Below are 27,737 nucleotides of genomic sequence, written 5' to 3' on the forward strand. Positions count from 1 at the left end.
AATCAGATGCAGAGAAGAAGGGTCTCTCAACTCTGAACTGAATGAGCCACAACTGGAATTCACATTAAATCCTGATTCATTGGCCATAACACTTCACTGGACACAGGTTTGTGGCTCTATATATTTTCTCTAGTAGCCGATATTTTATTTTCCATGTTTCTTGAACTATAGCTAGGCTGCTATACAGATTTATTTTAAATATTCCTGACGGGCTGACCTGACTTGAAAATTTGACAAAATGGCTAAACTATAGTAAAAATCCTATTCATAGATAATGAAATAACGGGGAAACGTGTAGGGATGTCATTTCATTAAAAGGAGGCTAGCCTATTACAAACATTGACAAAGGAAAAATACAATTAGGCTATCAACTCTCAAGAAGACAGATCTGAGATATGTGCATTCATTCAGATTGAATTGTATAAATAGCCTGCAAAAGTTTAAATTCATCCAATGGAATATGGAATCAATCAGTCTAAATTTAAGGAGATAGGAAGATCGTTACACTTTTGTTGGACTTTAGCCAAGCCATAATTATTGGCACTGTAATGAAAGCATCCTACTCTTGTGAATTAGAGCGATAACTGCATTTGTTTCTTTGTAGAATAAGGGCATATTAATAGGCCTATAATGTCAAGACAAGGGCCCGAGTAAATGTATTGAGGCTATTTTAACTTTAGCCCCCAAATCATTTATAAAAGGTCTGAAAAGAAGAAGTCAGAGGAATGACAATCAGCCACACTCGCTTTATCTACCTGTTAGATATAGTTTTCATACCCCTCACATGATTTGTCATTGTCATCATAACTAATGGATGTCAGCATCAGCAATGTCATTCCATAACTTAGAAAGTATATGCAATAGAAGGTGCTAAGACCAGACTGCTAATTTGAAATGCAATGTTCAGTTAAACACCATCTCAATTAATTGTTTACCAGTTGCTCTATAATCTTAGCCAAACATGACATTAGCTTGTGATACCTCCTTTGTAAGCAATACATAAGCAGTTTTCCACCTCACTGGAATAATTACAGTAATTACACTCAAAATGTGAGTCAAAGAGTCTAGTATAATTGGTGCAGCCAGTAAATAAATTACTTAGTCATAGAGTAGACACATGATTGTTAGTACACACATCCACAAACACACACACCACCAGATCCCCAAGTAATTAACCCATATGCACGCGTGCACAACACGCGCGCACACACACGTACACACACCTCTTTGATGACACACAGAACAGAGGGTTTGATCTCCCCACCCCAAAGAAAGGTCTCTGAAAGGGCAATGCATGGGGCATTGTACTTGACCTGTGTGTGTGTGTGTGTGTGTGTGTGTGTGTGTGTGTGTGTGTGTGTGTGTGTGTGTGTGTGTGTGTGTGTGTGTGTGTGTGTGTGTGTGTGTGTGTGTGTGTGTGTGTGTGTGTGCGCGCGCGTGCGTGGCTTTTGCGTGCCCCTGCATGGTAAAGGTGAATCCATCTCTTTATTATGTCGACCTAATGTCATCCAGCTGCTCGCTCACGCACGCACGCACGCACGCACGCACGCACGCACGCACGCACGCAAATTGACCTCTCCATCGTCCAACATGTTGAACTGCAGCACAGGGTCATGGGTTTAGTTCACAACAAGTCATGATCACAAATCTCGACAAACTTATGTTTAATCTTCAACAGAGCATTATAGATCATTTCAAACTGATTCCCTTGGTGTTAAATGGGGATAATGTTTTTTTCTTTTTTGCAATCATGGATCAGCAGCTAGGTCAAAGACCCATGTGTTGTAAGTAAGTAATTAAGTAAGTAAGTAATGTGTTGGGGCCCTCTAAATCCCTAACATGTTACACGTACCATAGGTATCCCTGATCCTGCACAAAGCTGTCACAAGTCACAACACATCTTACCACTATTACTTGTCTTAACCCATTAAGACCTGAGGCCGATTCTACAAACGCCCTCTAAATCAGCACTGTGTAGTTCTCAAACTGTTTGTGCCAAAGAAAGATATTTGTGAAAAATGTAATGATGTACAAGCTCGCAGGCGCAGCACGTCACTTTGTACTGTAGCTCCGTTATTTTTGAGAACCACTATTCTAACCAATGTCCTAAGAGTCTTCTAAAAAAACATATATATGACGCTTTAATGGGTTTCATTCAAACAATAAGCAGTGCACCCCATGCACATACATTGGTGGTTGTGGCAGATTACAGTAGTTTTTTTTTAAGTATAGAGGTGTTTTTCAATTATCTGTTAGCAGGGGCCACACCTGCAGCTTCAAAACCTTCAAAGAAAAGAAAAGAAAAAAGCACAGACACAGGAAGTGTTGGTTAAGCAGTTGTAGCCCATGAACTCAAACACAGGAAGCCTTACTCCTCCTCCTCTACTCACAGGAAGACTGCATGTACGTGTAACGGTAATAAACAGGTACAGAAAGTGCTCAAGTGGGCGGTTTGGGGGTCCTGTCGCTGACGTGCTTAGAATCAGCAGTGCTGGTCGATGGAGGTATATGGGTATGGGATGGCGGGTGTCATTGTATTTGTGGGTTTCAACAGTGTATCAGTGTCAATGGCAGATTGTCTGTGGCTCTAAATATGATGTGTACTGTAGTCCTTATTTTTTACTCTGACTATATATGAAGAGTTTAAATACAGAAATAAAATCACACTCGTGTGAGGGGCGCCCGGTGTATTTATATTGTCCACATGATGTCTCACATCGACATTTAGTACCCTAAGCAAACATAAAGGTCCATAGACTTGGCTGCTATAAAATATGAGTAATAATCTTCAAAAGCCAGGCATTGGAGGGGCCAGGGCCAGCGCCCCTCAGAAATAGTTACTACAAAATTGCAATTCGCATATATTCATCCAAGATGGAAAGTCCTGCACGTGTGTGCATGTGGTATGGTATCTGTATGCACATATGGGTTGGGGTCAAAGATTGTTGTAGCTTACATTTAGAGAGTGACTTTTACCAGGCAACGGTGATGACCGAGTACCGGGAGTGGGAGTGTGGCTCCAGTAATGTATTCCTGATCAGCGTTTAGTATTTCAGCTCTATTAATAGGACTTTCACAGTACCCCCCCCCCCCCCCCCCCGACATACACAACTCTCTGCTGAGCCTCAAATATCAAAACCCAATGCCTCTCTGACACAGTCTCTCGTCTTGCACCCAAGCAACTGTAATGTTTTATGGAGAGACGGCTAGCTCAGCGCTGATCTATGCCATCAGCGCTGAGCTACAGTATAGCCATCTCTCAATAAAACACTTCCAAGAGAGACAGCTGGTGGCTGACCAGTCCTGATAAGTTATGACCATCGTGTCGGGGAGTTTGACACAATTGGACACAAATGGTAGTTGCCTTTATTGGTTTTTGAATACGGTTTAGAGGTGGCTCTGTTTTCTTTCTTTATTTTTTGTCTTTGTTTGATGGGTGATGATACTCTCTCTCTCTTTCTCTATCTCTCTCTCTCACAGGGTGACAGCAACCTCCTATCAGAACAGTGTCATTTGAAGCGTCAAAAAGAAAAGGGCGGAACTGCTGCCGCTGTGAGACAAACGGCCCTCCCTAAACCCCTGCCCCTCCTCCCTTCCTCCTCCTCCTCCTCTCTCGTTCTGTCTCTCCTTCCCTCTCCCCTGCCAGCCCATCTCTACCCCGGTGGCATAGGCAAGTGAAGTACTCATCTCAGAGGGGACAGTGTTGACAGAGTGTTGACAGAAACAGAGGGCCGTCGACTTGTGAATCGACCAACCACAGGAGCCGCCAATCTCCTCAGCAGGCTGGTGCTGTCATTTTAAACAGGACCTTTGAGGGGTTTCTCCGAAGGCTGTTTTGAACATTGGAGTTCACACAGCGGGGTGAAGTGCAGTCATGGCTCCCTTCTTGCGCATTAGTTTCTCCAACTTTGAAATAGACCCGGGACTGGCCTACCACGAAGAGGTGCTGAGCCCCTACTGCGCTGTCTACATGAAGGAGGTGATAGACACAGGTCAGCTACTCTACGTTGTGATTTGTACTGTTTTGTCAGTGAAAGTCTGTGTTAATACTTAATCCCAAGTAGGCCGATGCCCAACGACGGGAGTCCCCCAGGGGTCTAATGGTCTATACTAGGCCCCCTCCTTTTTTCAGGCAACAAATGTCTTCACTGAAAATAGCCGATCTACAAACTCACAACGTGTCATGCTGCAAGACGTTGTGAGCTTGTAGATTGGCTATCTCGTCCCAGAATGTGGGTAAACAAAGGACAGACAGAGGAAGAGAGAGATGGAGGCAGGTGTGTAAGTAAAGATTATGATGAAACTACTATGATAAGTCGGACTTCACTCTCTCTCCAGTTATTGTCAAGAGACCTGTGGTGACGTTGTCTTTCAATTGTAAACTTGATACTTGATATATGAAAAGTGTCTGTTCTCAGTGTAAAAACAAGGCTTGCTGAATGAATTGAATGAATGAATGAATGAATGAACAAATTTAAAACAATAAACCATTCTGTCCTTCACCTTTCAAGATGTTAAGTGTGACAGCAGGGCGAGTCGGTTCTCTGGGTTGATAACGGACAAGACTAGATGTCTTTGTTCTGCTGCTGTCTATCTTTAACCACGGGGTGAATAATATGACAGCTAGTGGTTCTAAAAACAGTCAAACAGCGTGTCATGGAGAGGAAAGAGGAGGGATCTGCCGTTTGGGCCCGTTTCTTTTCCTCTTCTTTAACCACAGCACTCACACTGCAACATAGCAGAGGAGACCGCCTGTGAGTGGGCTGCGTCTGTGTGTGTGTGTGTGAGTGTGAGTGTGAGTGTGAGTGTGAGTGTGAGTGTGTGTGTGTGTGCGTGCGTGTGCGCAACTGTGCATGCATGTGTTTCAATGTTATCTATTGACCATGAATTTAGTTTTCCACTTTCAACGCTCCTCTCTTGTGTGTGGCATTGCGTTATCTTTAGCCATTTGTAGATGTGCATAATAGTCAAAATATACTTTTCAGAGCAAAAAAGCACAGTGCTTTTAACCAAGAGTACCAAATAGGCCCAAAAGGCTTTCTATGGACACAGCCCCTGTTTGCCAAGGTGTTTCTGAAGCGTCCACAACTATAGCAATTTGTATTATACAGTAGCCTACTGGCACGAGTGCTTACATTATGTCAGGAATCCACTTAAAAAACGTGAGAAATAGGGCCTATTATAAAGGGCCTTCGAAAATGCCCAAATTACATACCAAGGAAATAATAATAACTATTTTGTAACCCCATTTTTGTTTCACACTGTGCCACTGCCAATGCCTAAGATGTAATCCTGGGCGCTAAACTCCCTCCGCCAACCTCATGCTGGACAAAGTTTATTGAAGCTTAAATGTGCGTGCCAAAGCAAACCGGACGAACACAACTGACTGGCGCACACGCAGCGGTATGCAACATCGTTCAAGCAACAGGGCTTTTCTTGGGGTCTGATACTCATGGCTTTGCTGTTGATGCTTCCCCTTTTTCCTAATAATCCCCAATTCCTGCTTTAGTTCTCGGTGTAACTGCTGAAATGTCTTTCGATGTTTCGGTTTTACTTTCTCTTCCTCCCCTATAGAGCGTCGCAGTCCCCAGGGACCAGGGACCAGGAAGTTATTCCCCGTTCATTTGCCTCATAGACATTTCAAAAAGTATTTATTTAAATACCTTTTAAGCCTCGTACAAAGCCAACTCGAGTCGTGACAAATCATGACAACAAAAACTATTTTTCAGGCCGAACAAATAATAAGAAAGTAGAAGACACTTTTTTTGTTGTTTTTCTTCTTTGCAATTATTTGTTCGGCCCAAAATGTTGTGTTTGTTGTCATGATTTGTCACAACCAGAGTTGGCTTTTTCCGTGGTGTAATCGTCTTTAAATAAATACTTTTTGAAATGTCTATGGGAAAAATGAATGAGCAATTCACTTCTGGTCCTAGCGTCGTCATGAAAGGGGGACGCTAGGACTGTGACGCTCTATAGCTGGAGCTGAAGCCACAGGGCCACTCGCTGATGGTCAGCTGATGATTCTACAAAACCGATGATGAAAAAAGAAATCAGAGAATCAGGATTTTGCAGTCCAGTTTTAACTAGGGGTGGACGATTATGAAATTATGACCGATATCCGATCTGCAGGGTCATAACTGCAGATACAGATTCTGACCGGTTCCGATATTATACGGAGGACCACAATGGAAACAAGCCTATAGGGCTTGGGCCCACAGCCTGTTAATAAAGTATTAAACCAATCAATAAATAGCCTTTTGCAAGCGTCTGTTTTCACAACTGAATGACTACTGAATGAGAGGAGTACACAAAGTAAATGTAGAAAAAGAAAAGTTTCTTTTTACTTAAGATTACTAAAGATTTTACATCATAATGTATGTAAATTTGTTCTAGACTAGAGATCACTTTTGATTCATTGAACTCAATGAAAAAAAAAAGTAAGCTTGTGAAAACCGATTAAATAATCTGTATTGTTTTGAGACCGTTCCGATACGGCATTTTTATGGCCGACATGGCCTATTCCGATTAATCATGCATCCCTAGTTTTAACAGTGTGAAGTGTTACACCTTATCTGCACTTGTTTGTTTACATACTCAATGGAGTTAAGAAACAGTTTGTCCTTTGTGACCAACTCTCTGCTCAGTGCAAAGTGATACTGCAGCCCTGCACGGAGATATGAGAGCAGCACGTCGTCTAAATTTCACATCACCAAAGTGTGAACGACAACACAGGAACTGATAGACAGCGTGGGTTGGGTTCTAGGTTGTCAAAAAAAAGAAAAAAAAAGGTTTGTAGAGAAAAATACTTCTCTATACATTGAAGCTGTCTATACAGCAGTGGTTCCCAAACTTTTTCATGTCAAGGACCCCCAAATTGACACCAATTAGCCTGCGGACCCCCATTTGAAGAGATATGCCAGGGACCCCCATAAGAAGATTTTTACGGCTCTAGCAGTGATTGTCAACCCGTTTGATTTCAAGGACCCCCAGTTTGACATGCATTAGGCTATGGACCCCCATTTAATGGCATTTCTATCTCTGGGACCCCAATGTATATTGTAAAAATCAAAGTCAATTTCACTCTGAGAGAGTGTACAAAATGTTGGTTCCATTTGTACACTCTCTGAGCTACAGACCCATAATTGTCCATTTGGTTCCATAACTATCATTTAGCTGGGGACCCCCTGGAACTCCCTCAAGGACCCCTGGGGGTCCCCGGACCACTGGTTCCCACCCAAACCTTTTAGCTCAAACCCAAAAGAGAAATTAGACGTTTGCCCCGGGACACAAACTAGTGAAAATAGCAGATCTACAAGCTCACAATGCATCACTGCCATTACTACTTCTTAACCTTCCTTTGGAGATCTAAGGGTGTATACTCTTAATGCTGCATACAGTATAAGAGAGTGTACAGGGTTTGACTATGGAGCTGACTTGTTTTGACATTCCATATGTTGATCTGACCTCATCAAACCCTGTACACTCAAGACTCCTTATATGGCCAGTACAGAATTCATTCCATGTTGATCTGACCCCCCATCCCAAAGCACCAGCGCTCGCCCAGCAGTCTTACTGGTTTTAATTGACTAAAACATTTACTACTCACTATACTCTTGACAAATAGGACCATGACCCACACATGGGTCCCGACCGACTGTTTGGGAAACAGTGCTATATAGACCTATAGAGGGAACAAAATGAACACCTGCAAACTGCCAATGCCATGTTAATTTCCTCTTTGCTGGTAAATTATGGAGATAACCAGTCACTCACTCAATATTAGGAGCCTACTTCCTGATTCGTCCGATTTCTTTTTCATACAAGAAATTAGCCTGGAAACCAGACGAATCAGCCAGTGAAAAAATAAAAAATAAAAATCACACCTGTGTGAAGTGAAGGGCGCTCTTATCATCATAATATCATCATACATCATCTCATTCCGGCCAATCATAATTTGCATCCTCACCTTCACCTTCGCCATTCATGGTCTACTGCAAGTCGGCAGCTCGACAGAGTGCATTTCTAGTATGATTCTGTATTGTACATTATGTAAGTGGATACATGAGATATTATGCCACATAGAGGAACTAGAGGAAACACCTCTTAAATGTTGTGTAGCTGGATAATCACAGACAGTGCATGGTCAGGTGGTTAAGTGTTTACAGCCGTAGCCTATATCCGCTGCAGTGCAAAGGACCATACTGTACTGTATACGCAGGCCTTATGGCAACATATAAGCTGATGGAAAAGATAATGTCACGACATGAATTAAAATTCCCATTTGAATGGATTATGTGCGCTAAGCATATAGGAGAAACATGGGAACAAATCGCAGGCATGCCTAGACCTGTTTATGTGGAGGATGGACCAGGGTATCCGGTAGCACAGACAGGTTGGGTAAATAATATACTCCTGCCTTTGCCCTTCTCCAAGGAACCAGCATTGGCTACATTGAAAATGAGGGCCTGCCCCTCAATTGTACTCAATTGTACCCAACTCGGGAGTACAATTGAGGGGCAGGCCCTCATTTTAAATGTAGCCAATGCTGGTACTTAGTTCAGACTAGTCATTGGTCCGACAAACGACAACCTACCTCAAACCCTAACGTAACCATAACCGCAAGCACGGGAACAGCGCATGTTCGAGCGTTTCCTGCATGTTGGACTAATGCTCTGTCGAAATTACCTCCTGAGTTTAAATAAAGGTTATGATGATGATGATGATTGCAACTGTAGTTGTTCCCTGGGCGCTGTACTGTCTGTGGCTGCTCACAGCTCCTACAGAGCGTCGCAGTCCCACCCCTTTCAAGACGACGACATGCCCAGGAAATAATTATTTTTTCCCATAGACATTTAAAAAAGTAAGCCTCGAACAAAGCCAACTGGGATCAAGACAAATTGTGAACAAACACAATATTTTGGGCCAAACAAATAAATAAACAAAAAAGGGTTGTAACCTGCCCTTTTTTTCTTCTTTCTAATTATGTGTTCTGCCCAATTATTTTTTTGTTTGTTGTCATGATTTGTCACAGTCCGAGTTGGCTTTGTTCGAGTCTTACAGATCTGTAAATAAAAATAAATACTTTTTGAAATGTCTACGGGGAAAATGCACAGGGAATTATTTCCTGGGCACTGCAACGCTAAGGTAGTTAGGAGGGATACCAAGGGCATGCCAAGGGCATGATAAAGTGTATAAACATAAACAAACATAAACAGATGCCCTGAGTCGGTGCAAATCCTATAGGCTTTGTGTGTCTCTTCCCATCTTTTCTCCTACACCGTCCTCAGTCCTGTCTGCTGCTAAAGCTTAAATGCATGGATCCGTTTGTCTGTGTGTGTGTGTGTGTGTGTGTGTGTGTGTGTGTTTTCCAGAGAAGGGCCAGGTGTACAAGCAGAAGAAGTCTGTGTACCCAGAGTGGAACAAGACGTTTGACGCTCACGTCTACCGAGGGCGCGTCATGCATGTGATGGTGAAGGACCGCACGGCAGAGCTCAAATCTGAGGCCACGGTGGCGCTGGACATCCTGGCAGTACGCTGCAAGAAAGAGGCAAACGGCAAATTGGAGATGTGGGTCAGTATACAGCTGTGTGTGAGTGAGATGTGGGTCAGTATTAGAGATGTCCCGATACTGTATCGGTATCGGGAAAAGTATCGGATCGGCCCTCATTTGTCATATCGGGTCATATCGGTATCGGTGAAAATGCCAGTCTAACCACAGATCCGACACAGGAGTAAGGGGTTGACACTATGGCAGGTAAATAAAATGTTGGGACATGTGGAATTTGCTTTGGAGTTGCCCAAACTGCAAGTGCGCATTTGATTGAGGAGTCTGCTATAAACACAACACGAGATATATAGCTAGATAGCACGCGGCTATGGGTCGACGTTGGGTCATGTTGGCATGACGCAAAGTGGAGTACCTACCTGGAACACCTCTAGTCATGTTATAATGCAATATATCACAGCCTTGAGTGACTGTTGCCTTTATAACACGGTTTCTAGCAATAAGCAGCCAGGTTCACCCACAACATGCTGTTGTGACAAATCATGACAACAAGCACCATTTTTTGGGCCGAACAAATAATTAGAAAAAAGGGAAAAAAACGCATTTTTTTGTTGTTTTTCTTCTTTGTAATTATTTGTTCGGCCCAAAATATTGTGTTTGTTGTCATGATTTGTCACAACTCGAGTTGGCCGCGGCGTAAACATCTTTAAATAAATACTTTTTGAAAAGCCTATGGGGAAAATGAATGGGGAATTCACTTTTGGTTCTCTCGTTGTCATGAAAGGGGATGGGACTATCATTTAGTCACAGTCAGTGTGTGCGTTTTAGCAATCGGTCTAAACTAGTCTAATCAGTCTAAACTAGAATAGACATCATAATGGTATCGCCCACCACTACTACAATGCTTCCCCTTTTTCCTAATAAACCCCAATTCCTGCTTTATGTTCTTGGTGTAGCTGAAATGTCGTTAGATGTTTTGGTTTTCCTTTCTCTTCCTCTCCTAGCTGGAGCTGAAGCCGCAGGGCCGCATGCGAATGGAGGCGAGATATTATCTGGAGAAAAGTGGTGAGTGCCTCAAACCTCGCATTTCTCAGTTCAAGCAATTAAGGTGTGGAACTTGTGACAGGACTGGCATCAACATTCTGAGGCAGTGACTTATAGACTGGCATGTGTTGATTTCATCGACTACCTTTTTCCACTGACGAAAATTTAATAAAAACTAAGCTATGATGACTAAAACTAAGACTAAATATATGGATAATTTGACAAAAATGTTAGGAAGGGACTAGAGGACAAGAGATCCAGTAAGAGTCATTTTACACTTGGTTGCATGGTGAGAATAGCCGATCTACAAGCTCGCAACGCGTCGCGATGCAACGTGTTGTGAGCTTGTAGATCGGCTATTTGCAGCAAGTGTCATTACGACGGCATCAAGGCCCGCCAAAATACATTTTAGTCGACTAAATCAACTGTAGATTTAGTCAACTAAAATCCTATGATATTTAGTCGACTAAAACTATGCTAACACTAATACATTCCAGGTGACTAAATGGGACTAAAACTAAATGAAAACCATTCAACAGACTATGACTAAAACTAAAATGCTGAGGCGTGTGAAGCTATACAGGGAAGATCCTTCTCATGTCCCTAAATATAGACTTGGCAATTAATGCTGTTCACAACAGGTGGCCCAGCAAGTGTTACCGGGTAACAATTTATTCGGGATAATAACACTGTACACAAATAGAAGATCACACTCTGTAATAACTAACACATGCACATGGAACATGCATGTGCACACACACACACACGCAAAACTGTAATCCTGGTACCGTACTGTATTACATTTTCAAATGCCAGTGCAGCTAGATAGATTATCTCTAACTTTGGCTTGACAACAGGTCAGCCAAAGCCCCTTCGCCACACACACACACACACACACACACACACACACACACACACACACACACACACACACACACACACACACACACACACACACACACACACACACACACACACACACACACACACACACACACACACACACACACACACACACACACACACACACACATGAGCATGCACTATAGTATGCATGCTGAGCAACACTGTCTGACTTAATTGTGCCCATGACTTATGACGTGTTTTCTCCATCGTCTTCCAATTCGATATTCGACCAAAACAGAGGAAGTGAATCGTGCCGTGTCAAAGTGCACACGTTTAACCTTGCACAACATTGGCGTAATGTTAATGCGTGTGTTCGGTCCCGTTTGACAGATTCCGCGGGTCAAGGCGAGGCGGACGCAGAGAGAGAGGCCGAGAGGGACAGCGAGGGTATGTTCGCCCTGCACCACCGACGCGGCGCCATCAAGCAGGCCAAAATTCACGTCATCAAGTGTCACGAGTTCAGCGCCACGTTCTTTCCGCAGCCCACCTTCTGCTCCGTCTGCAAGGAGTTTGTCTGGTACGGATCCCTATAGCCTCCATCCTCCTCTAGAACAGCGGTGTTCTAGATAGAGGAACTATATTTCCGCACTCACTCCGTGGGGGGGGGGGGGGCACATACTGTATATGTTTATTTTCCCTTTTTTACCTCCTTTATGATGAATTCCTGTTCTGTTCTTTGGCTATATAGAAGTTTTACTATATTTGTACGTCTCTAAATGTTTTGATGATTTGAACATGGTGGACGCTCTTGTAAACAAGTGTAATGCTTTATTGGGTCGTCCACTCACAGTTAACAGTCTTTGTATTGAGCTGTGCTTGAAATGTACTGTAATTCTGCAAACTGTTAATAAATATTTCAATCAATCAATCAAAAAGCAATCAATCTACAAGCTCAAAACGTGTCGCAGCTTGAGTTATTTTTTGCTATTTTTCAATTGTAATCCTGAATAAGTAAAAAAACATATTTAATTTCAAATGCATTTCAAATGCATTTAAATGTATAAACTAAATACAAATACATTGGACAAAAACATTTAAAAAAAACATTTAAATACTATACTCATTAAGCTACTAATTTATACTGAAGTAATTAAAGCGGGTCATGATTGCAAATCAACCAGTATTCTGATATTAACCTGAGGGCCACATTAAGTGAAGGTGGAGGCCGCATGTGGCCCATGTATGCTCTAGTCTAGAAGCACAACTACTGTATCAGTGATGGAAAATGATAACTAATCTCACATTAGTCATCTTGAAATGTACCCAAAAGGATTCATGGCTTCTTTATTTTCACACCACAGGGGACTCAACAAACAGGGCTACCAGTGCAGACGTGAGTGGCTTTTGTGGTTTTTACTTCCTTTGTCACCAAGTTAGTCGACCGCTTCACCATGTCATCTGCCGTCTGTGTCATTCTGTGTCACAGAATACAATGCCCAGTGTCAGCAAAAGGCTGCATCCAGACTCACAGAAGTGTCCTTCATGTAGTTTTATTCAAATCAGGCGCAGGGCAGAGCACGAACGTGTTTCGGCCAAAGGCTTCCTCTGCGTGATTGCATGCTTTGCCCTGCGCCCCGATTTGAATAAAAGTACCTGAAGGACACTTCCGTGGGTGCTGGCGGGCCTTTGCTGATATTGAACTCTTGCACGTGCACCTGGTAAATAGTTACGTTTTTCTTACAGAATGCAACGCTGCCATCCACAAGAAGTGCATTGACAAAGTCATCGCCAAGTGCCCAATGTCAGCGATCAACAGCAAAGAGACAATGGTACGTCAGAGCTGTTGGTCCACAGTGATATCCATTCCCCAATGATACCATTCAACAATGAGTTGATTCTTCAGACCATAGCCATAGGTGGTTTATTAGCAGGCTGACATATGCAAGGAGATGTGTAAACTTTTCATGAAGTCCCTCGTTTTGCCCTCGTTTCATTTCCTCTCCAAATTCTTGCCTGCTTGCTCTCATGTGAAACCAACATAAAATACCAACCCCCTCATTGAGGTATAGTGCACATAGAGCAAGCCATGCGCCCACCACCATGGTTCCAGGAAATGGTTATACCATTGAAATTCAATATAGGTATTAGGTACAGTTCCAATAGTTTTCCCCACACGGCGTAGGGTCCATTGGGCCACGTGGGCCGTGGCCCAGTCAGTTTAGAGCTTGCCCAGTCTAACTTTGAAGAGAGGGGGTGAAAAAACTAAGAAAAACAACAAAAGACGGCCTACTTTGGCAGCCCTTGTGCATGCAAATTTCTGTTAGTATAGCAAACCACGTACAGCATGCAAGCCGCCTTTGTTTTAAATGGTCCCCCATTTGGTCCCCCCTGCGATGCTAATTTGCCCAGTCAATCATTTAATCCACGCTACGTGCCTGGTTTGCCCACAACTCCTTGTCTAGACAAATACCATGTGTGTAAAAGACGAGTAGACATTTTACACATTTTGCCTCAAATTTCAGTTCTAGCTCTCAAACCACCTGCGCCACTTGGATTGAACCATTATGCAATGTCATCAAGGGCATTCCGTTGATGGAAGGACCTTTGTAAATTCACTGTGACTACCTCAATAGTACACTGTGACAGGCATGCAGCTGTATAGTTTTTGCTCCCTAAACTTTGAACTGTGATGATGTGCATTCAGGTGAGAGAAGTCTGTTTTCACCGTGTGTTGCAGATCCACAAAGAGCGCTTCAAGATCGACATGCCCCACAGGTTCAAGGTGCACAACTACAAAAGCCCCACCTTCTGTCAACACTGTGGCACACTACTGTGGGGGCTGGCCAAGCAGGGGCTCAAATGTGAGGGTGAGAGAGGACTCAGTACTTCATCCTAACGTATTGCAGCACATGTTTCACCTCATCCTGATATACAGCGACATGAGCGAATTAAGGAGCGAGCAAGCAAGCAAGAACCTATGTTTCTATGTCAGTGGTTCTCAAACTATTTAATGTCAAGGACCCCAAAGATTATATGTAATTGGCCCGCCATCTGAAAATGTGTTGTTCCGGGGACCCCGTAGAAGCAAAGATTTGAGTTAAAAACGTTCCCTCTGAAAGAATATATATTTAAAGATTTGTGACACATTTTCACGATTTTTAAAAAATAGCTACAGTAAGGGGTTCCCTACCTGAATGGGTTAAGTTAAGTGGTTAATGCGAGACCTAGTTTTTCAGAAAACTGTCAGGATTTAGAAGACATTTGTAGAATCGACCTCAGGTCTAAATGGGTTAAACCCCAGCATCTGTATTGTGGGGAAGGTTTTTGCTGACAATAGCAGATCGACAAGCTCACAATCTTGTCGATCTGCCGTTGTCAGCAAAAGCTTTCCCCACAATAACAGAAAAGAGAAAATATACTAGCATAGAGCCCTGAGGGACTCCAATCATATGTGCATAAGTGGTTATGGGAGACGCATACTGTGTGTGTGTGTGTGTGTGTGTGTGTGTGTGTGTGTGTGTGTGTGTGTGTGCGCGCACGTGTGTGTGCTGTAGCTCGATGAAGCAGATATATGCCTCTCCTCTCATTTGTATTCATTAGTTAGCTATAGCCATATTCATTACATGCTTACACCCCTAGTTAATTTGATTGGTTTGAGCTATAGGCTCGCTATGACAGACGCTACCGTAGGCCTACACATATCAGGACAGTTTCACGCTCAATTTCATCGCTAGTCCGCTCACTCGCTGGCTGTCAGGAACAGTAGCCATTGAAGGTAGCCTCGGTCCAAGGCTTACTCATCTGCGAAGAGAAAAGCCTGGTCACAACCTAAGGCAGAGACGCTATCGGCGGTAGTGTCGGTCCGGAACATCTGTCAGATGTATTCCCCCCGGATACAATATTTTTTCCGACCAATCACAACACTTGTTTCATTCACGGAGAATGTAAACTGATTTGTGAAGCATCAATGTAATTTCCTTGAGTGGTACTTCCGCCAAAATCCCGCAACTTCCGCCCAAAACAAATGATAGCGTCTACAGCGTAGGTCTTGCCCAGCGTGCATTGAAGGAGGAAAGTGGCAACCAGTCCTATAGGAGTCAAACTTTTTAAGAAAGCATTCTCAAAGATTGACCTACAAGGGAAATGGGGTTAAACGCAAACCTCAATTTAACAGCCTCCTGATTGTGTCATTAAAAGCATAACGTTAGGTGGCTCTGTCATGCTTGTCTTTATAAAAGTACAAGAGTACAAAAGTGGTAGTAGAATTACAGATTAGAGAAAATATAAATATCTCTGCTGTCGGGAAGAAATCACCTAACTCCAAAATGTTGGAAAAATATTTTTTTCAGGAAATTAAGAAAACCTCATGTATATATATTTTTTTAAACAAAGCAATACTGCCTCATCAAAGGTGGTGCTGTGACTTTATATATTGTCAATTACTTGCATAGGGGGAGGGGCAGTGGAGTTGAGAGTCCAATATGGAGTTAAGAGGTTTTGCACTTTTTACTACTTTTCATTGGTTCAATATCCTTTTAACCAACACACAGAAGGAAGGGTGTTCAATAGCACTGATTTACCGGCAGCAACGGTATGCTCAATTACAGTAGTGAGAGCTTTTATAATCAGTAACTATCCACACCTGGGTAAAATAAGGTTTGTAACCAGGCAACCAATACACATCTGCTGCAGTTCCCTCTACACACTTGTCACATCATAATCTTACATTTCTAGTTAGTTGGATCAACATCATCTATAGGGTTACATAATATTAAACAACTCATATTCTTACATTGATATTTGAGAATATTAACTTTAACCATAGCTGACAATTCTTTTTACAATCTGCAATAATGTAACAATTAATTTGTTTTTCCTTTTATATCACTGCACTTTGAGCACTACTGCATTCATATTACCGTCATGCCAACAAATGTGTCAACTGTGTAACTGTTTTCTGTGCAGAATGTAGTATGAATATCCACCACAAGTGTCAGAAGAAAGTTGCAAATCTCTGCGGGGTCAACCAGAAACTGATGGCAGAAGCTCTTGCCATGATTGAGAGCAAACAGCAGGTCAGTGGGGGCAAAAAGTCTACAAATTCTTTGACATGAGGCGATGCCGTTGCAATGCATGATTTATGCATTTATGTATTTTCAGCTGCAAGCTGAAAATAGTCGATCTACATCGACACCCACGCGCAACAAAGCATAAAATGACTTGTCTTAGTTTGACTACTCTCTTCTCCCTAACATTTTCGTCTATTTGTATTTTTCGACGACATTTTCAGTATACTTAGTCGTAGTTTTTGCTCATCATAGAGTTTATCAGTGAACAAACATTTTTTTGCTATAGTTTTAGCCGACAAAATTAACACTGCACACCACATATTTATAATTTGCTAATACTACTAGCATGCAAATCTCTTATACCGTATAGGCTAAGAGTTGCAGAGAAGTGGAGACGACCGGTCGAGACGGGCCAGTAGGTGTGGATCAGCCGGGTGTTGTCCGTGCACCGTCGGGGCTCGTGATGGGCTTACCTAAAATAGCAACCCTTGCACGTCCAGGTGAGATGAACGTTTGAAGCCAAGGTCATTCATGTTCATCGACGGGGGACCGGGGGCTTTCATCTGGTCAAACTGAACTAAAGGCATGCGTTTCTTGGGGTTAAATGTCCACTCCCCTTCTATTGGAGAGTTGCGTCAATGAGGGGGCAGAAACCATAGATATATATAAGAAAGGCTAGATGGCTGCTGGCCAATGGAGAGCAACGTCGCTACGTGGCGGCCATCTTACCGAGGTGCAGGGGTGGACTGGCCACAGGATGTACCGGTCATATTACCGGTGGGCCGCGACCGTTTTTTTTTTGACAGGCAGGCAAAGTGAGTGACAAATAAACCCTCTTCTATATCTTGAATCGTTTTGCCAGCAACAAAGGGTTGTGTAGTTGTCTGTTGGTTTGTATCATTTATGTTGTTCTGTAAAAGTGGTGGTATTAGGGCTTGTTTGTTTGTGTGTGCCTTGACGGCGCGGGCGGTAGAGTTTCTGCTATCTGCGCGCTGGTTGTGGTACCATGAAGCAGATAAGCATCCTGAATCACGTTGATAATGTTTGTAATAAATCAATCCATTTGTAAATCCGTCAAGATTTGAGCAAGTTATGAATATTTCTGTTTGAGCTGCCATAGAACACTGTATTAGTGTACTGTAGCACCTCAGCAAGATGGCCGCCAGGTGAACTTCAGAGACTCCGGCCGCCTTGAGCCATCTAGCCTTTATATATATCTATGGCAGACACAGCACCACTCACGTGGTTCATGTAACTCGAAATAGTGACAAACGCGTGTACAAATCTTTCGAAAACAACGCAGATCTACAAGCTTGTAGATCAGCTAATTTTCAAATAGCCTAAATATATAATAGTGGTTAATGTAGCCTATATGTTTTGTAGGCCTAATAATAAATAAATATCTACAAAGTAACTAGTAACTAAAGTAGTATATTTGTAAAAGTTCAGAAAATCTGAAATACTCCAGTAAAGTAAGAAAAACCTCAAAACGGTACAGTAGCCTACTTGAGCAGATTTACTGAGTTAATTTAATTTACACCACTGCTCAGTCTCATGCTGCTCTCCTGCGTCTCCTCACTCGACTCATCTTGTTTGCTCCACTTGAAAATAACTGTTGCAGTGTTGCCGTGTACGTGTTTGATACCTTGCTATATAGTTGACAAGTGTGGCAGAGCCTCTGCAAATGGTTTTGAGCCATAAATATGACTATGAGGCACTCATACTGTGATCTGGCTTAACCTTTGTCCAGAACTAGAATTTCTCTGGCTTAACCTTTGTCCAGAATGGCCAGAAAACAATCATGAGTGCTGCTCGGAAATGCGCTGCATTTGAGCCAACTTAACAAGGAGGAACAATGGATTCCAGGCTCCAGCCATGCATACCGTATATGTGGTCGCTGTCGTGTGGAAACCTTGTATGTCACTGTGTTCTAAATAATCTAATGGATCCAATGCAGTTATTTAGTCACAAGCTCTTGTTAATACTTACCAATTTTAACAAGAGCCAAATTTCATTTTCACAACAGGCTTCAGACACGCCTCCTCAGGAGACTTGGCTCAGATCTGGACCCATTTAATTTGGCGTTAGGAACCCGTTGCGACCACATGCCCTTGCTGGCGTCGACCCCAGGCAGGGTTTGAACCCACAATCTTCCACATGAAAGACATAATGCTCTAACCACTACACTAGGACGGCCACAAAAAAAAGCTCATAACAGGTCGCATTGCGAAGTGTTGTGAGCTTGTACATCGGATATTTTTGTTAATTGTGAAGTCTTATGTGTGACACTGACTGCAGTATGACGAAGTAGAAAATGATTTTACGAAACAACATAAAAACAAACTATGGAGTATGGAGATACAAGGTTTCCGCCCCAACAGCAATGATATGGAAGCATATAGTACTACAGAGTTGTGTACACACACACACACACACACACACACACACACACACACACACACACACACACACACACACACACACACACACACACACACACACACACACACACACACACACACACACACACACACACACACACACACACACACACACACACACACACACACACTTCCTAAAGGCAACAACTATACTGTAAAGGGCATATGATGTATAATGTATATGAAACTTGACCTTGCATTCTTCTCTAATCAGAGATGCAGGGTATAGCATGGGACAGTCCTGCAGATGCCAGCATGCCCGTCACTGAGGAGGAGGAGGAGCCAGAAGAAGAACCCCTCTACGCGGTACCCAGAAAGGAACACAAGTTCAACATCGACCAGTTCAAACTGCATAAGATGCTGGGCAAAGGCAGCTTTGGCAAGGTACTGTACTGCACAGAGAGAAGAACAGAGGAACAGTAGAAATGTATAGAAAAAGGAGTATGGAGTGAGGATTAGGAAGAATGATGATGGCACTGCTGTACAGTATGTCACATTAATTTTCTTTTGCAGTAAAATCCTATGTTTATATTATATAACTCAATCAAGCAATATTAAAATCAAGTAAGGGATGAGACGTCGAGGGACAGTATAGAACAGGCAAACAAAATAGGAACAAGACGGGCTCTAATAATAACGGTGTGGCTTCCAAATTCAGACTTTGTGTGCAGGTCATCTATGACATATTAATCCAATCCAGTCTGATCGAACACCCATTGACTTCCATTAGAAAAATCAAAGTGAAATATGAATATTAATAATAATTAAAGTGAGTCAAAAGCTGCAATATTTGTTTCAAAACATGCATTGTGTGTGTGTGTGTGTGTTCGTGCGTGCGTTGCGTGCGTGCGTGCGTTGTGTGCGTGCGTGCGTGCGTGCCCCAGGTGTTTCTGGCAGAGCTGAAGAGCTCTGGTGAGTTCTTTGCAGTGAAGGCTCTGAAGAAGGACGTGGTCCTGATGGATGACGATGTGGAGTGCACTATGGTGGAGAGGAGAATCCTCTCCCTGGCGTGGGAACACCCCTTCCTCACACACCTCCACTGCACCTTCCAGACCAAGGTATATATGGAGCACATCCGGACCGCACAGAGACTCACGTTCCGTACACATGCTTTTTAGCCTGCATATACTAGTACATTAAGTACAACATCCTCCGTCCAACACTTGTTTTCCCTGACCTGTCGGCACTGGTGTGTTCCAGGAGAACCTCTTCTTTGTGATGGAGTACCTGAATGGAGGCGACCTCATGTTCCACATTCAGAACTGCCGCAAGTTTGACCTGCACAGATCCACGTACGTTGCCTGTTACCCAGTTATATACCTGTAGTCGGTGCCAGCACTTCTCTGTTTTTTGCCTCGTAATTCCTCAAGCCAACTCTGTGTCCGTCTTCTTTCTGCGTCTATATCATTTATTTTGCAGGTTTTACGCAGCCGAGATTGTCTGCGGGCTCCAGTTCCTGCACTCTAAAGGCATAATCTACAGGTAGGCTGACCACACAGAATTGGATCAGATAAGGTGCTCGGGTGGTGCAGTGGTAGCTGCCCACCACCGAGCTTGTAGATCTGCTATTTTGCGATTATTATTAACTCAATTACATTTTAAAGTGAGCATTTTTTTTAACTCAAATCTTTGCTTCTGGAGCTCCCTGGAACAAAATATTTTGAGATGAGGGAGGTCCTTGACATGAAAAAGTTTGAGCAGTTTTTCAGAAAACTGTTTTGGAAGACATTTTCAGAATCGTCCGGTTAGATAATTCACATGGCCTTACCATAAAAAAAAATTATTTCCCCTCTTCTTTGCAGAGACCTGAAGCTGGATAATGTCCTGCTGGACAATGAGGGACATATAAAGATAGCAGACTTTGGCATGTGTAAGGAGAACATGCAAGATGACACGCTAACCTGTACTTTCTGCGGGACCCCTGACTACATCGCCCCCGAGGTGATCATCACATGTTTCTCAGTTACGACGGAAGCTCTGATTTCCATTACACAGATGTCATTGCAGAGATCAACCACTGAGATATAAAGAGCATGCTCTAGTCTAGAACTACAGTAAGATCATGATATGAAACATAATGTTCTAGAACTGACATCACATAGAGCGTCGCAGTCCCACCCCCTTTCAGAACGACGAGTGGCCCAGGAAATGAATCCCAATGCATTTTGCCCATAGGCTTTTCTTAAAGTATTTATTTAAAGATGGTTACGCCGCGGACAAAGCCAACTCGGATCGTGACAAATCATGACAATGAACTCAATATTTTGGGCCGATCAAATCATTAGAAAGAAGAAAATAAAGGCAGGAGACAACACTACCGTAATTTCCGGACTATAAGCCGCACCTGAATATAAGCCGCACCAGCCAAATTTAGGGAAAATCCCATATACAAGACTATAAGCCGCAGCTACGTTAGCTCAGAGCCTGAGATGGCTCTGCGTTAGCTGTAAAAATCCATAGATTATCCGCACCGTTGTATAAGCCGCAGGGTTCAAATCATGGGTAAAAAGCCGCGGCTTATAGTCCGGAAATTACGGTATTTGTTTTGTTTTTCTTCTTATAAATAATTTGATCGGCCCAAAACATAGTGTTCATTGTCATGATTTGTCACGATCCGAGTTGGCTTTGTCCGCGGCGTAACAGTCTTTAAATAAATACTTTAAGAAAAGCCTATGGGCAAAATGCATTGGGATTCATTTCCTGGGCCACTCGTCGTTCTGAAAGGGGGTGGGACTGCGAGCTCTATACTCATGTCGCTACAAAAAGGAGGAGCACACTTCTAAAAATCACGCTTTGTGCTATGCTCAAGACAGAGCTGGTGTGAGCTGACATTTTTAGGGGCGTGCTGCATGTGACATGTGCCCGTGTGTTTTTCTGTCAGATTCTCCTGGGTCAGAAGTACAACAACTCAGTGGACTGGTGGTCCTTTGGGGTGCTGTTGTATGAGATGATAATTGGCCAATCTCCATTCCATGGTCGCGACGAAGAGGAACTGTTTCAGTCCATACGGACAGATGACCCCCGGTACCCCAGCTGGCTATCCAAGGACGCCAAGGACATCCTGGTCAAGGTCAGACATTGGACTCCATCTTGCACCCAGTGCAAAACCGGCACAGAAATGCTAGTTTTTTACCAAATGTATTTGCACTCATCTTAGCACTGAAATACATAACATGTCATAATCATGGCAGTTGTTGTAGCGACTACTTCTTCCCATCGAATCAAATAGAAGTAGTGCTATGAGGCTGAGCTGTCGGCAGGAACTGTTTGACGCGTTTCAATTGAATCCAGAAAACTTCTTATTGTAGTTAAGGTGATTTATTAAGAAAATAACAAGGTCCAAAAATGTACTTAAAATGTTGATAAATGAAAACGTAACGATAAACGATCAAAGCGTAGATAAACGGTCAACAGAAAATATTGAGCCTAGAGCTCACCCCCATTGTTCTCTCACTGAATGCCACAGCCCAGACACAAAGCTGGCATAAGTAAAGTGATTAGCAGACACACAGAAGAAGTGGGAAGTGGAACATCAAAAACCAAGAAAAAATAAACAATAAATAGAATCAACAAACAAAATGTATATTTTGGCTCCTACAGCAGTCATCATGACTCATGATGCAACCACGCCCTGTTTTACACATTTTCTTCGTTTACAATATTACAAATATAAAGTGTTCACTCCAGGGCCACGTACATTATGTACCCGAATCTTCCGTTCAATAAAAAACATTTTTTTCCGATCGGTGGCCATTTTCTCAAAAAGTTATAATGTAGGCCTGTCACAGTGCAATACATCTCCCAACCGATACGGGCGCGTAGTTGAAAGCATATCGCGAAAATGCTTTTTATTGAACAATATGGAAGCACAGGTGCTTATATACCCACCCGAGAATAATTGTAACATCTGTGGCCCTATAGGGTGAGAGCTTTATATTTTAAATCTGAACGTTTATAGATGCAAATGGAACGACTCCGAGCGAGTGTGTAGACCAGGTTGAAGGTCCACCATGACGGACAAACGTCATGTGAACCATTGGCTACACTCATCTGTGTGCCCATGTGTGTGTGTTGGTCTGCACATAATGCACCAGGTGCAGGAACACAGAACGCCTATAGAGCGTCGCAGTCCCGCCCCTTACCAGGGCCCAGGAAATGATTCTCCGTTCATTTTCCTCATAGACATTCCAAAAAGTATTTATTTAAAGACGTTTACGCCGCGGACAAAGCCAACTCTTGTCGTGACAAAGCATGACAACAAAACACAATGTTTTGGGCCAAACAAATACAAAGAAGATAAAAACGGCAGGTTACAATTTTTTTTAATTGTTTTTCTTCTTTGTAATTATTTGTTTGGTCCAAAATATTGTGTTTGTTGTGATGAGTTGTCACAACTCCAGTTGGCTTTGTCCACAGCGTAACCGTCTTTAAATAAATACCTTTTGAAATGTCTATGGGAAAAATGCATTGGGAATCATTTCCTGGGCCTGGCGTTGTCATGAAAGGGGGTGGGACTGTGACGCTCTATAGAGCACCTACAAGTCTGTACTGGTACATGATCTGTACCAGTGTGTGTGTGTGTGTGTGTGTGTGCGTACGTGTGTGCGTGTGTGCTGTTTGTGAGCTCATGCTGTTCTTTGTTCTATAGTTGTTTGAGCGGGAGCCAGAGCAGAGACTAGGGGCGAATGGTAACATCAGGCACCACGACTTCTTCAAAGACACCGACTGGGATGCCCTGGAGAAACGGCAGGTGGAGCCGCCCTTCAGGCCAAATGTGGTAAGACTTTTGCAGTAGAGCTGTGATAAAATAAGTTTGCTTTTAATCGATTCATCTGTTCACTATTTTTGATTTGATTATTTTTGTATGCAACAATTGCAATCACCATAGAACTATGGTAAAGTAAATTAAGACATTATTTTATCAAATTGCGAGAATTTGCGACCGCAAGTTACATTTACTATGAAAACGGGCATTTCCCGTCAGTTGGTTGGTTGGTCGGTCCGTCACCCCAGGCATGGTCATGCCTTGTGACATCGTGTGGCATCACGTGACATCATCAGGGTTGGAGATATTAAGCATAGACATAAACATAGACGCCCTTTCCGGCTCTGGAGCAGTGCTCAAGGGAGGGCAAAAAAATGCGCTGTGATTGGCCAGTAATCACTTGAGTGGCAGCGTGACGTACCGTGCCTTCCACACTTCCGGCGTACTTCGTTCCCCAGTGTAAATTCTTCCGCCCCTCCTTCAACACACATCACTCCAACGAACTGCAGCGGCCAATGAGTCATCTATTTTTTAATTATCTATGATATTAAGCCCATATATGGGAATGGCCATATATGGAGATCCCTGATGCCATCAATATTGGCCAGCAACTGACCTCAAACCCTTAGTTCTCCATATATGGAGCTGACCTGCTGACATATGTTGATCCTTCCCCATCCATCCTTCCTCTTCGATGTCTCCCTTTTGACTGACACCTGTCCATTTAAACTCTAGACGGGCCCGCCCCAAAGTTATTAGTGCAGCCGCGACCGGCAGCCGGTGAAAACTCAACAGGCCCGAAAATTAAGGCCCTAACTGGGCCCTTATCAAATCCTCTATACTCAAGACACTGCCCGCCTGACACACAGTTCTCATCAGGCCCGAAAATTTGGGCCCCCGCTGCCACCCTTAGATCTCCATATGGAGCTGACCTGTTCTGACATTCCATTATGTTGATCTGACCTCATCAAACCCTGTACACTCAAGACACGTTCCATATATGGCCAGTACAGAATTCATTCCATATATTGATCTGACCCCCCCATGCCATAGCGCCAGCGCTCGCCCTGAAATCTGCCGTCACCCAGGCGGAAGCGTGCACACATCTTAAGGCGTCTTACAAGTTATTTGGTACCTTTACTGTTGATCGACTAATTGATAAATCAGTTATTCGTTTCAGCCCTACTTTACATTTAAAGGTACAGCAATACTTTGTGTATTTCAGGACAGAGAAGATAGGGGAACAGGTCTACACGTGCAGAAAAATCTAGTCCGGTAGCAAAAACTCCACTACTTTATTTTGCTGTCAACGTTTCAATCTGAAGAGCTTCATCAGGAATTTATGATGATGAAGATCTTGGAAACGAAACGTTGACAGCAATAAAATAAAAATAAATAGCGGAGCTTTGTGTCCGCTGTGCGGACTTTATTCTTGTTGTTTGTCCTGCGTCTGCAGGGCATTCATGTATTTAGCTATAGCCTACTTACGTGCACACAACAAATCTTCCCAAGCCGACCACGAGATCAGAAATCGGGGCCGATCATGTTATTTTCAAATGATCGCAATCGGGGAAGCAAATAACGTGACCGGGACATCCCTAGTTTCAATATGATATCCATATCATGATATTTGACTGGATATTGTCTGTGATTTGGGATATTGTACTATTGTGATATGTAAATATCGGATGGAGACATGCCAACAGAACTGATGTATTTCATTGTTTCTGTCGCCGTCGCAGAAGTCGGCCAGCGACTGCAGTAACTTTGACAAGGAGTTCATCAACGAGAAGCCCAGGCTGTCGTGTGCTGACCGGACCCTCATCAACAGCGTTGACCAGACCATGTTCAAAAACTTCTCCTTCGTGGCCCGTGTCAAAGGGAAATGACCGCCTATAACGACCGCCTAATCCCCAAAACGTGCCGGGCAAACCAGCCACAACAACTTCGAACGGAGACAATATAGACCATGAATGTTGTGAGACTGATCTACACACACTTTGCTCAGTGAGAAGATGAACTGAGTTTCACTGATTCCCCAAAAAATAAATGAAGTTACTGTACACATTCAGTGTATTTTGTAGCAGTTGTACAAACAAGGTTTTGGACTGAAGGACAATAATAAGAACAATTTGTGCATTTGATGCATACTGAGGTTTGGTTTCCACTGTTGAGTTATTGTTAAATGTGAATAGTTCAATATAGTCCAATCCCGTTAACATACAGTAATGGCTAGAGATGTAGCCAGGGTTTATACGTTTACACATATCTCTTTGTTTTACCTCAGAGGTTTTATGATTGATGTAATGATCCTGCTGAGTTATCCAGAACCTATACTGGCAACTGTAGATTGTATTGTATCTTCATTGTGTATCCGGTACAATCAAACTACTTTTTTAGACCTCTGTCCCTGTGTGTACAGTATTTGGGCGGCTGGGGGTGGGGGGTGTTGCTTATAAACAAAATGTTGCTATGGTTCAGAGCTGCAGCACAGAAAGGGAATGTCAAAAGCCAATGAATACCTGACTTACTGCTTTAGGCCATTTATAGACTGGTCCTCACTCTTGACGAATTAATTATGGATTGAATTGGTTATGGTCCTTTAATTGAATTGCCTCTCAAATATGTTTCTACCCAAAGGATATAGCTATACTGTATACAGTAGAGTACTAGACAGTTAAGCATGTGCTTCTCAATTTGTGTCCTTTTGAGTCTGGGCCCCATGGGTAGGCTACCCTGGTTTTCCATCTGATACTGCATGCATATGTGTCAACGTAATTATTCTAGTGATCAGATGAGTGTTGCATGCACTTGTATTTTGTATTATGCATGATACAGTGCAGCCATATTTGAAATTGGGCCACTTCTTACTTCCTTCCTTACCAATTATATTCATTTAATTCTGTAGTCTAGTCTAGTCTAGTCTGTATTGCCTAGCCTCGGTCCCAGCCTTACTCATCTGCGAAGAGAAGAGCAGTGCCAACATGCACCATAGCAGCATCCCGACTCTTGTTTGACCAGAATGGAACACAGCCTTATAAGTTATAATTCATAATTAGTCACTGGTAAAGGAAGGAAGGAAGGAAAAAAGGATGCCATTTTGACTGTCATGCATAGAGTGTATTTAGAATGATGGCTGGTGAATGCAATTAACATGCTGGTAGGATAGATAGTACCCAGGGGTCCCAAGGACTGGAGTTCAGAACAAATTAATTAATTCCAAATTTGTCATCAAACAAGCAAAGCAATGTATGAGCCCTCCATGATATTTTCTTACCGGTATGTTTAATTATACTGAATGAGAACTGGGTTTAACTCGTATGACAACTGTAGCTATACAGTCGTCAATACAGCTAGTCTAATCTTGTAGGTCATCAATCATGGCAAATGTGGCCTATTTTTATTAAACGCAAACCTATTTTTGCGCGCGCGCACACGCACACGCACACGCGCACGCGCACACACACACACACACACACACACACACACACACACACACACACACACACACACACACACACACACACACACACACACACACACACACACACACACACACACACACACACACACACACACACACACACACACACACACACCTTGAGACACATTAGTTGGCCCAGAGCCCAAGAACACTTTGACTGTACAACTGTCAACTGCCAGTGTAAACACTTTGAACTTGAACTAAATGTATACAGTATCTGCATTGAAGGTGCCACTGTTGATGTAGTGCTGAGTGCAGAAATGCCACTCTCCACTCCTGCAGGTCAATTAGTCAATATGATCAACATTATTTGTAACCTATCTTGCAAATATTTTCTGCAGTGGTGTAAAGTAACTGTATGGTACAATTTGTACTGTACTCAAGAACACTTTTTTAAGTACTTTTACTTTACGGGATTATTTCCAACATTCTATACTTTTACTCCACTACATGTCAGAGGCAAATATTGTACTTTTGACACCTCTACAATTATTTGAAAATGTTAGTTACTAGTTACTTTGTCCAATGTACAATGCAGTATTGCTACTTTTACTTGATGAGTAAAGAATGTCAGTACTTTTTT

At 42.8% G+C, this 27,737-nt stretch overlaps 1 protein-coding gene across 1 annotated transcript; it reads left to right on the top strand.

Annotated features, from left to right (window-relative positions):
* prkcq (protein kinase C, theta) lies at nucleotides 1-27,737 on the top strand. The gene is made up of 18 exons (XM_083757924.1): nucleotides 1-106; nucleotides 3,481-3,992; nucleotides 9,372-9,571; nucleotides 10,510-10,570; nucleotides 11,786-11,972; nucleotides 12,757-12,788; nucleotides 13,139-13,224; nucleotides 14,133-14,262; nucleotides 16,361-16,470; nucleotides 16,835-16,964; nucleotides 19,120-19,289; nucleotides 19,790-19,963; nucleotides 20,106-20,197; nucleotides 20,325-20,387; nucleotides 20,708-20,846; nucleotides 21,787-21,975; nucleotides 23,554-23,682; nucleotides 25,413-27,737. The coding sequence occupies exons 2-18, from the start codon at nucleotides 3,875-3,877 to the stop codon at nucleotides 25,557-25,559; spliced, it is 2,157 nt and encodes a 718-aa protein (XP_083614050.1). The 5' UTR covers nucleotides 1-106; nucleotides 3,481-3,874; the 3' UTR covers nucleotides 25,560-27,737.

Source organism: Protomyctophum parallelum, assembly GCF_964188405.1.
Source record: "Protomyctophum parallelum genome assembly, chromosome: 22".
Taxonomy (NCBI): domain Eukaryota; kingdom Metazoa; phylum Chordata; class Actinopteri; order Myctophiformes; family Myctophidae; genus Protomyctophum; species Protomyctophum parallelum.

What these genes read in the sequence shown, in the direction of transcription:
- prkcq (XM_083757924.1), top strand. Translation starts at nt 3,875, where the DNA reads ATGGCTCCCTTCTTGCGCATTAGTTTCTCCAACTTTGAAATAGACCCG. An exon ending in AGCAACCCTTGCACGTCCAG is followed by an intron (nt 16,965 to 19,119) that starts GTGAGATGAACG and finishes TTCTCTAATCAG; the next exon opens with AGATGCAGGGTATAGCATGG. An exon ending in GCAAAGGCAGCTTTGGCAAG is followed by an intron (nt 19,290 to 19,789) that starts GTACTGTACTGC and finishes TGCGTGCCCCAG; the next exon opens with GTGTTTCTGGCAGAGCTGAA.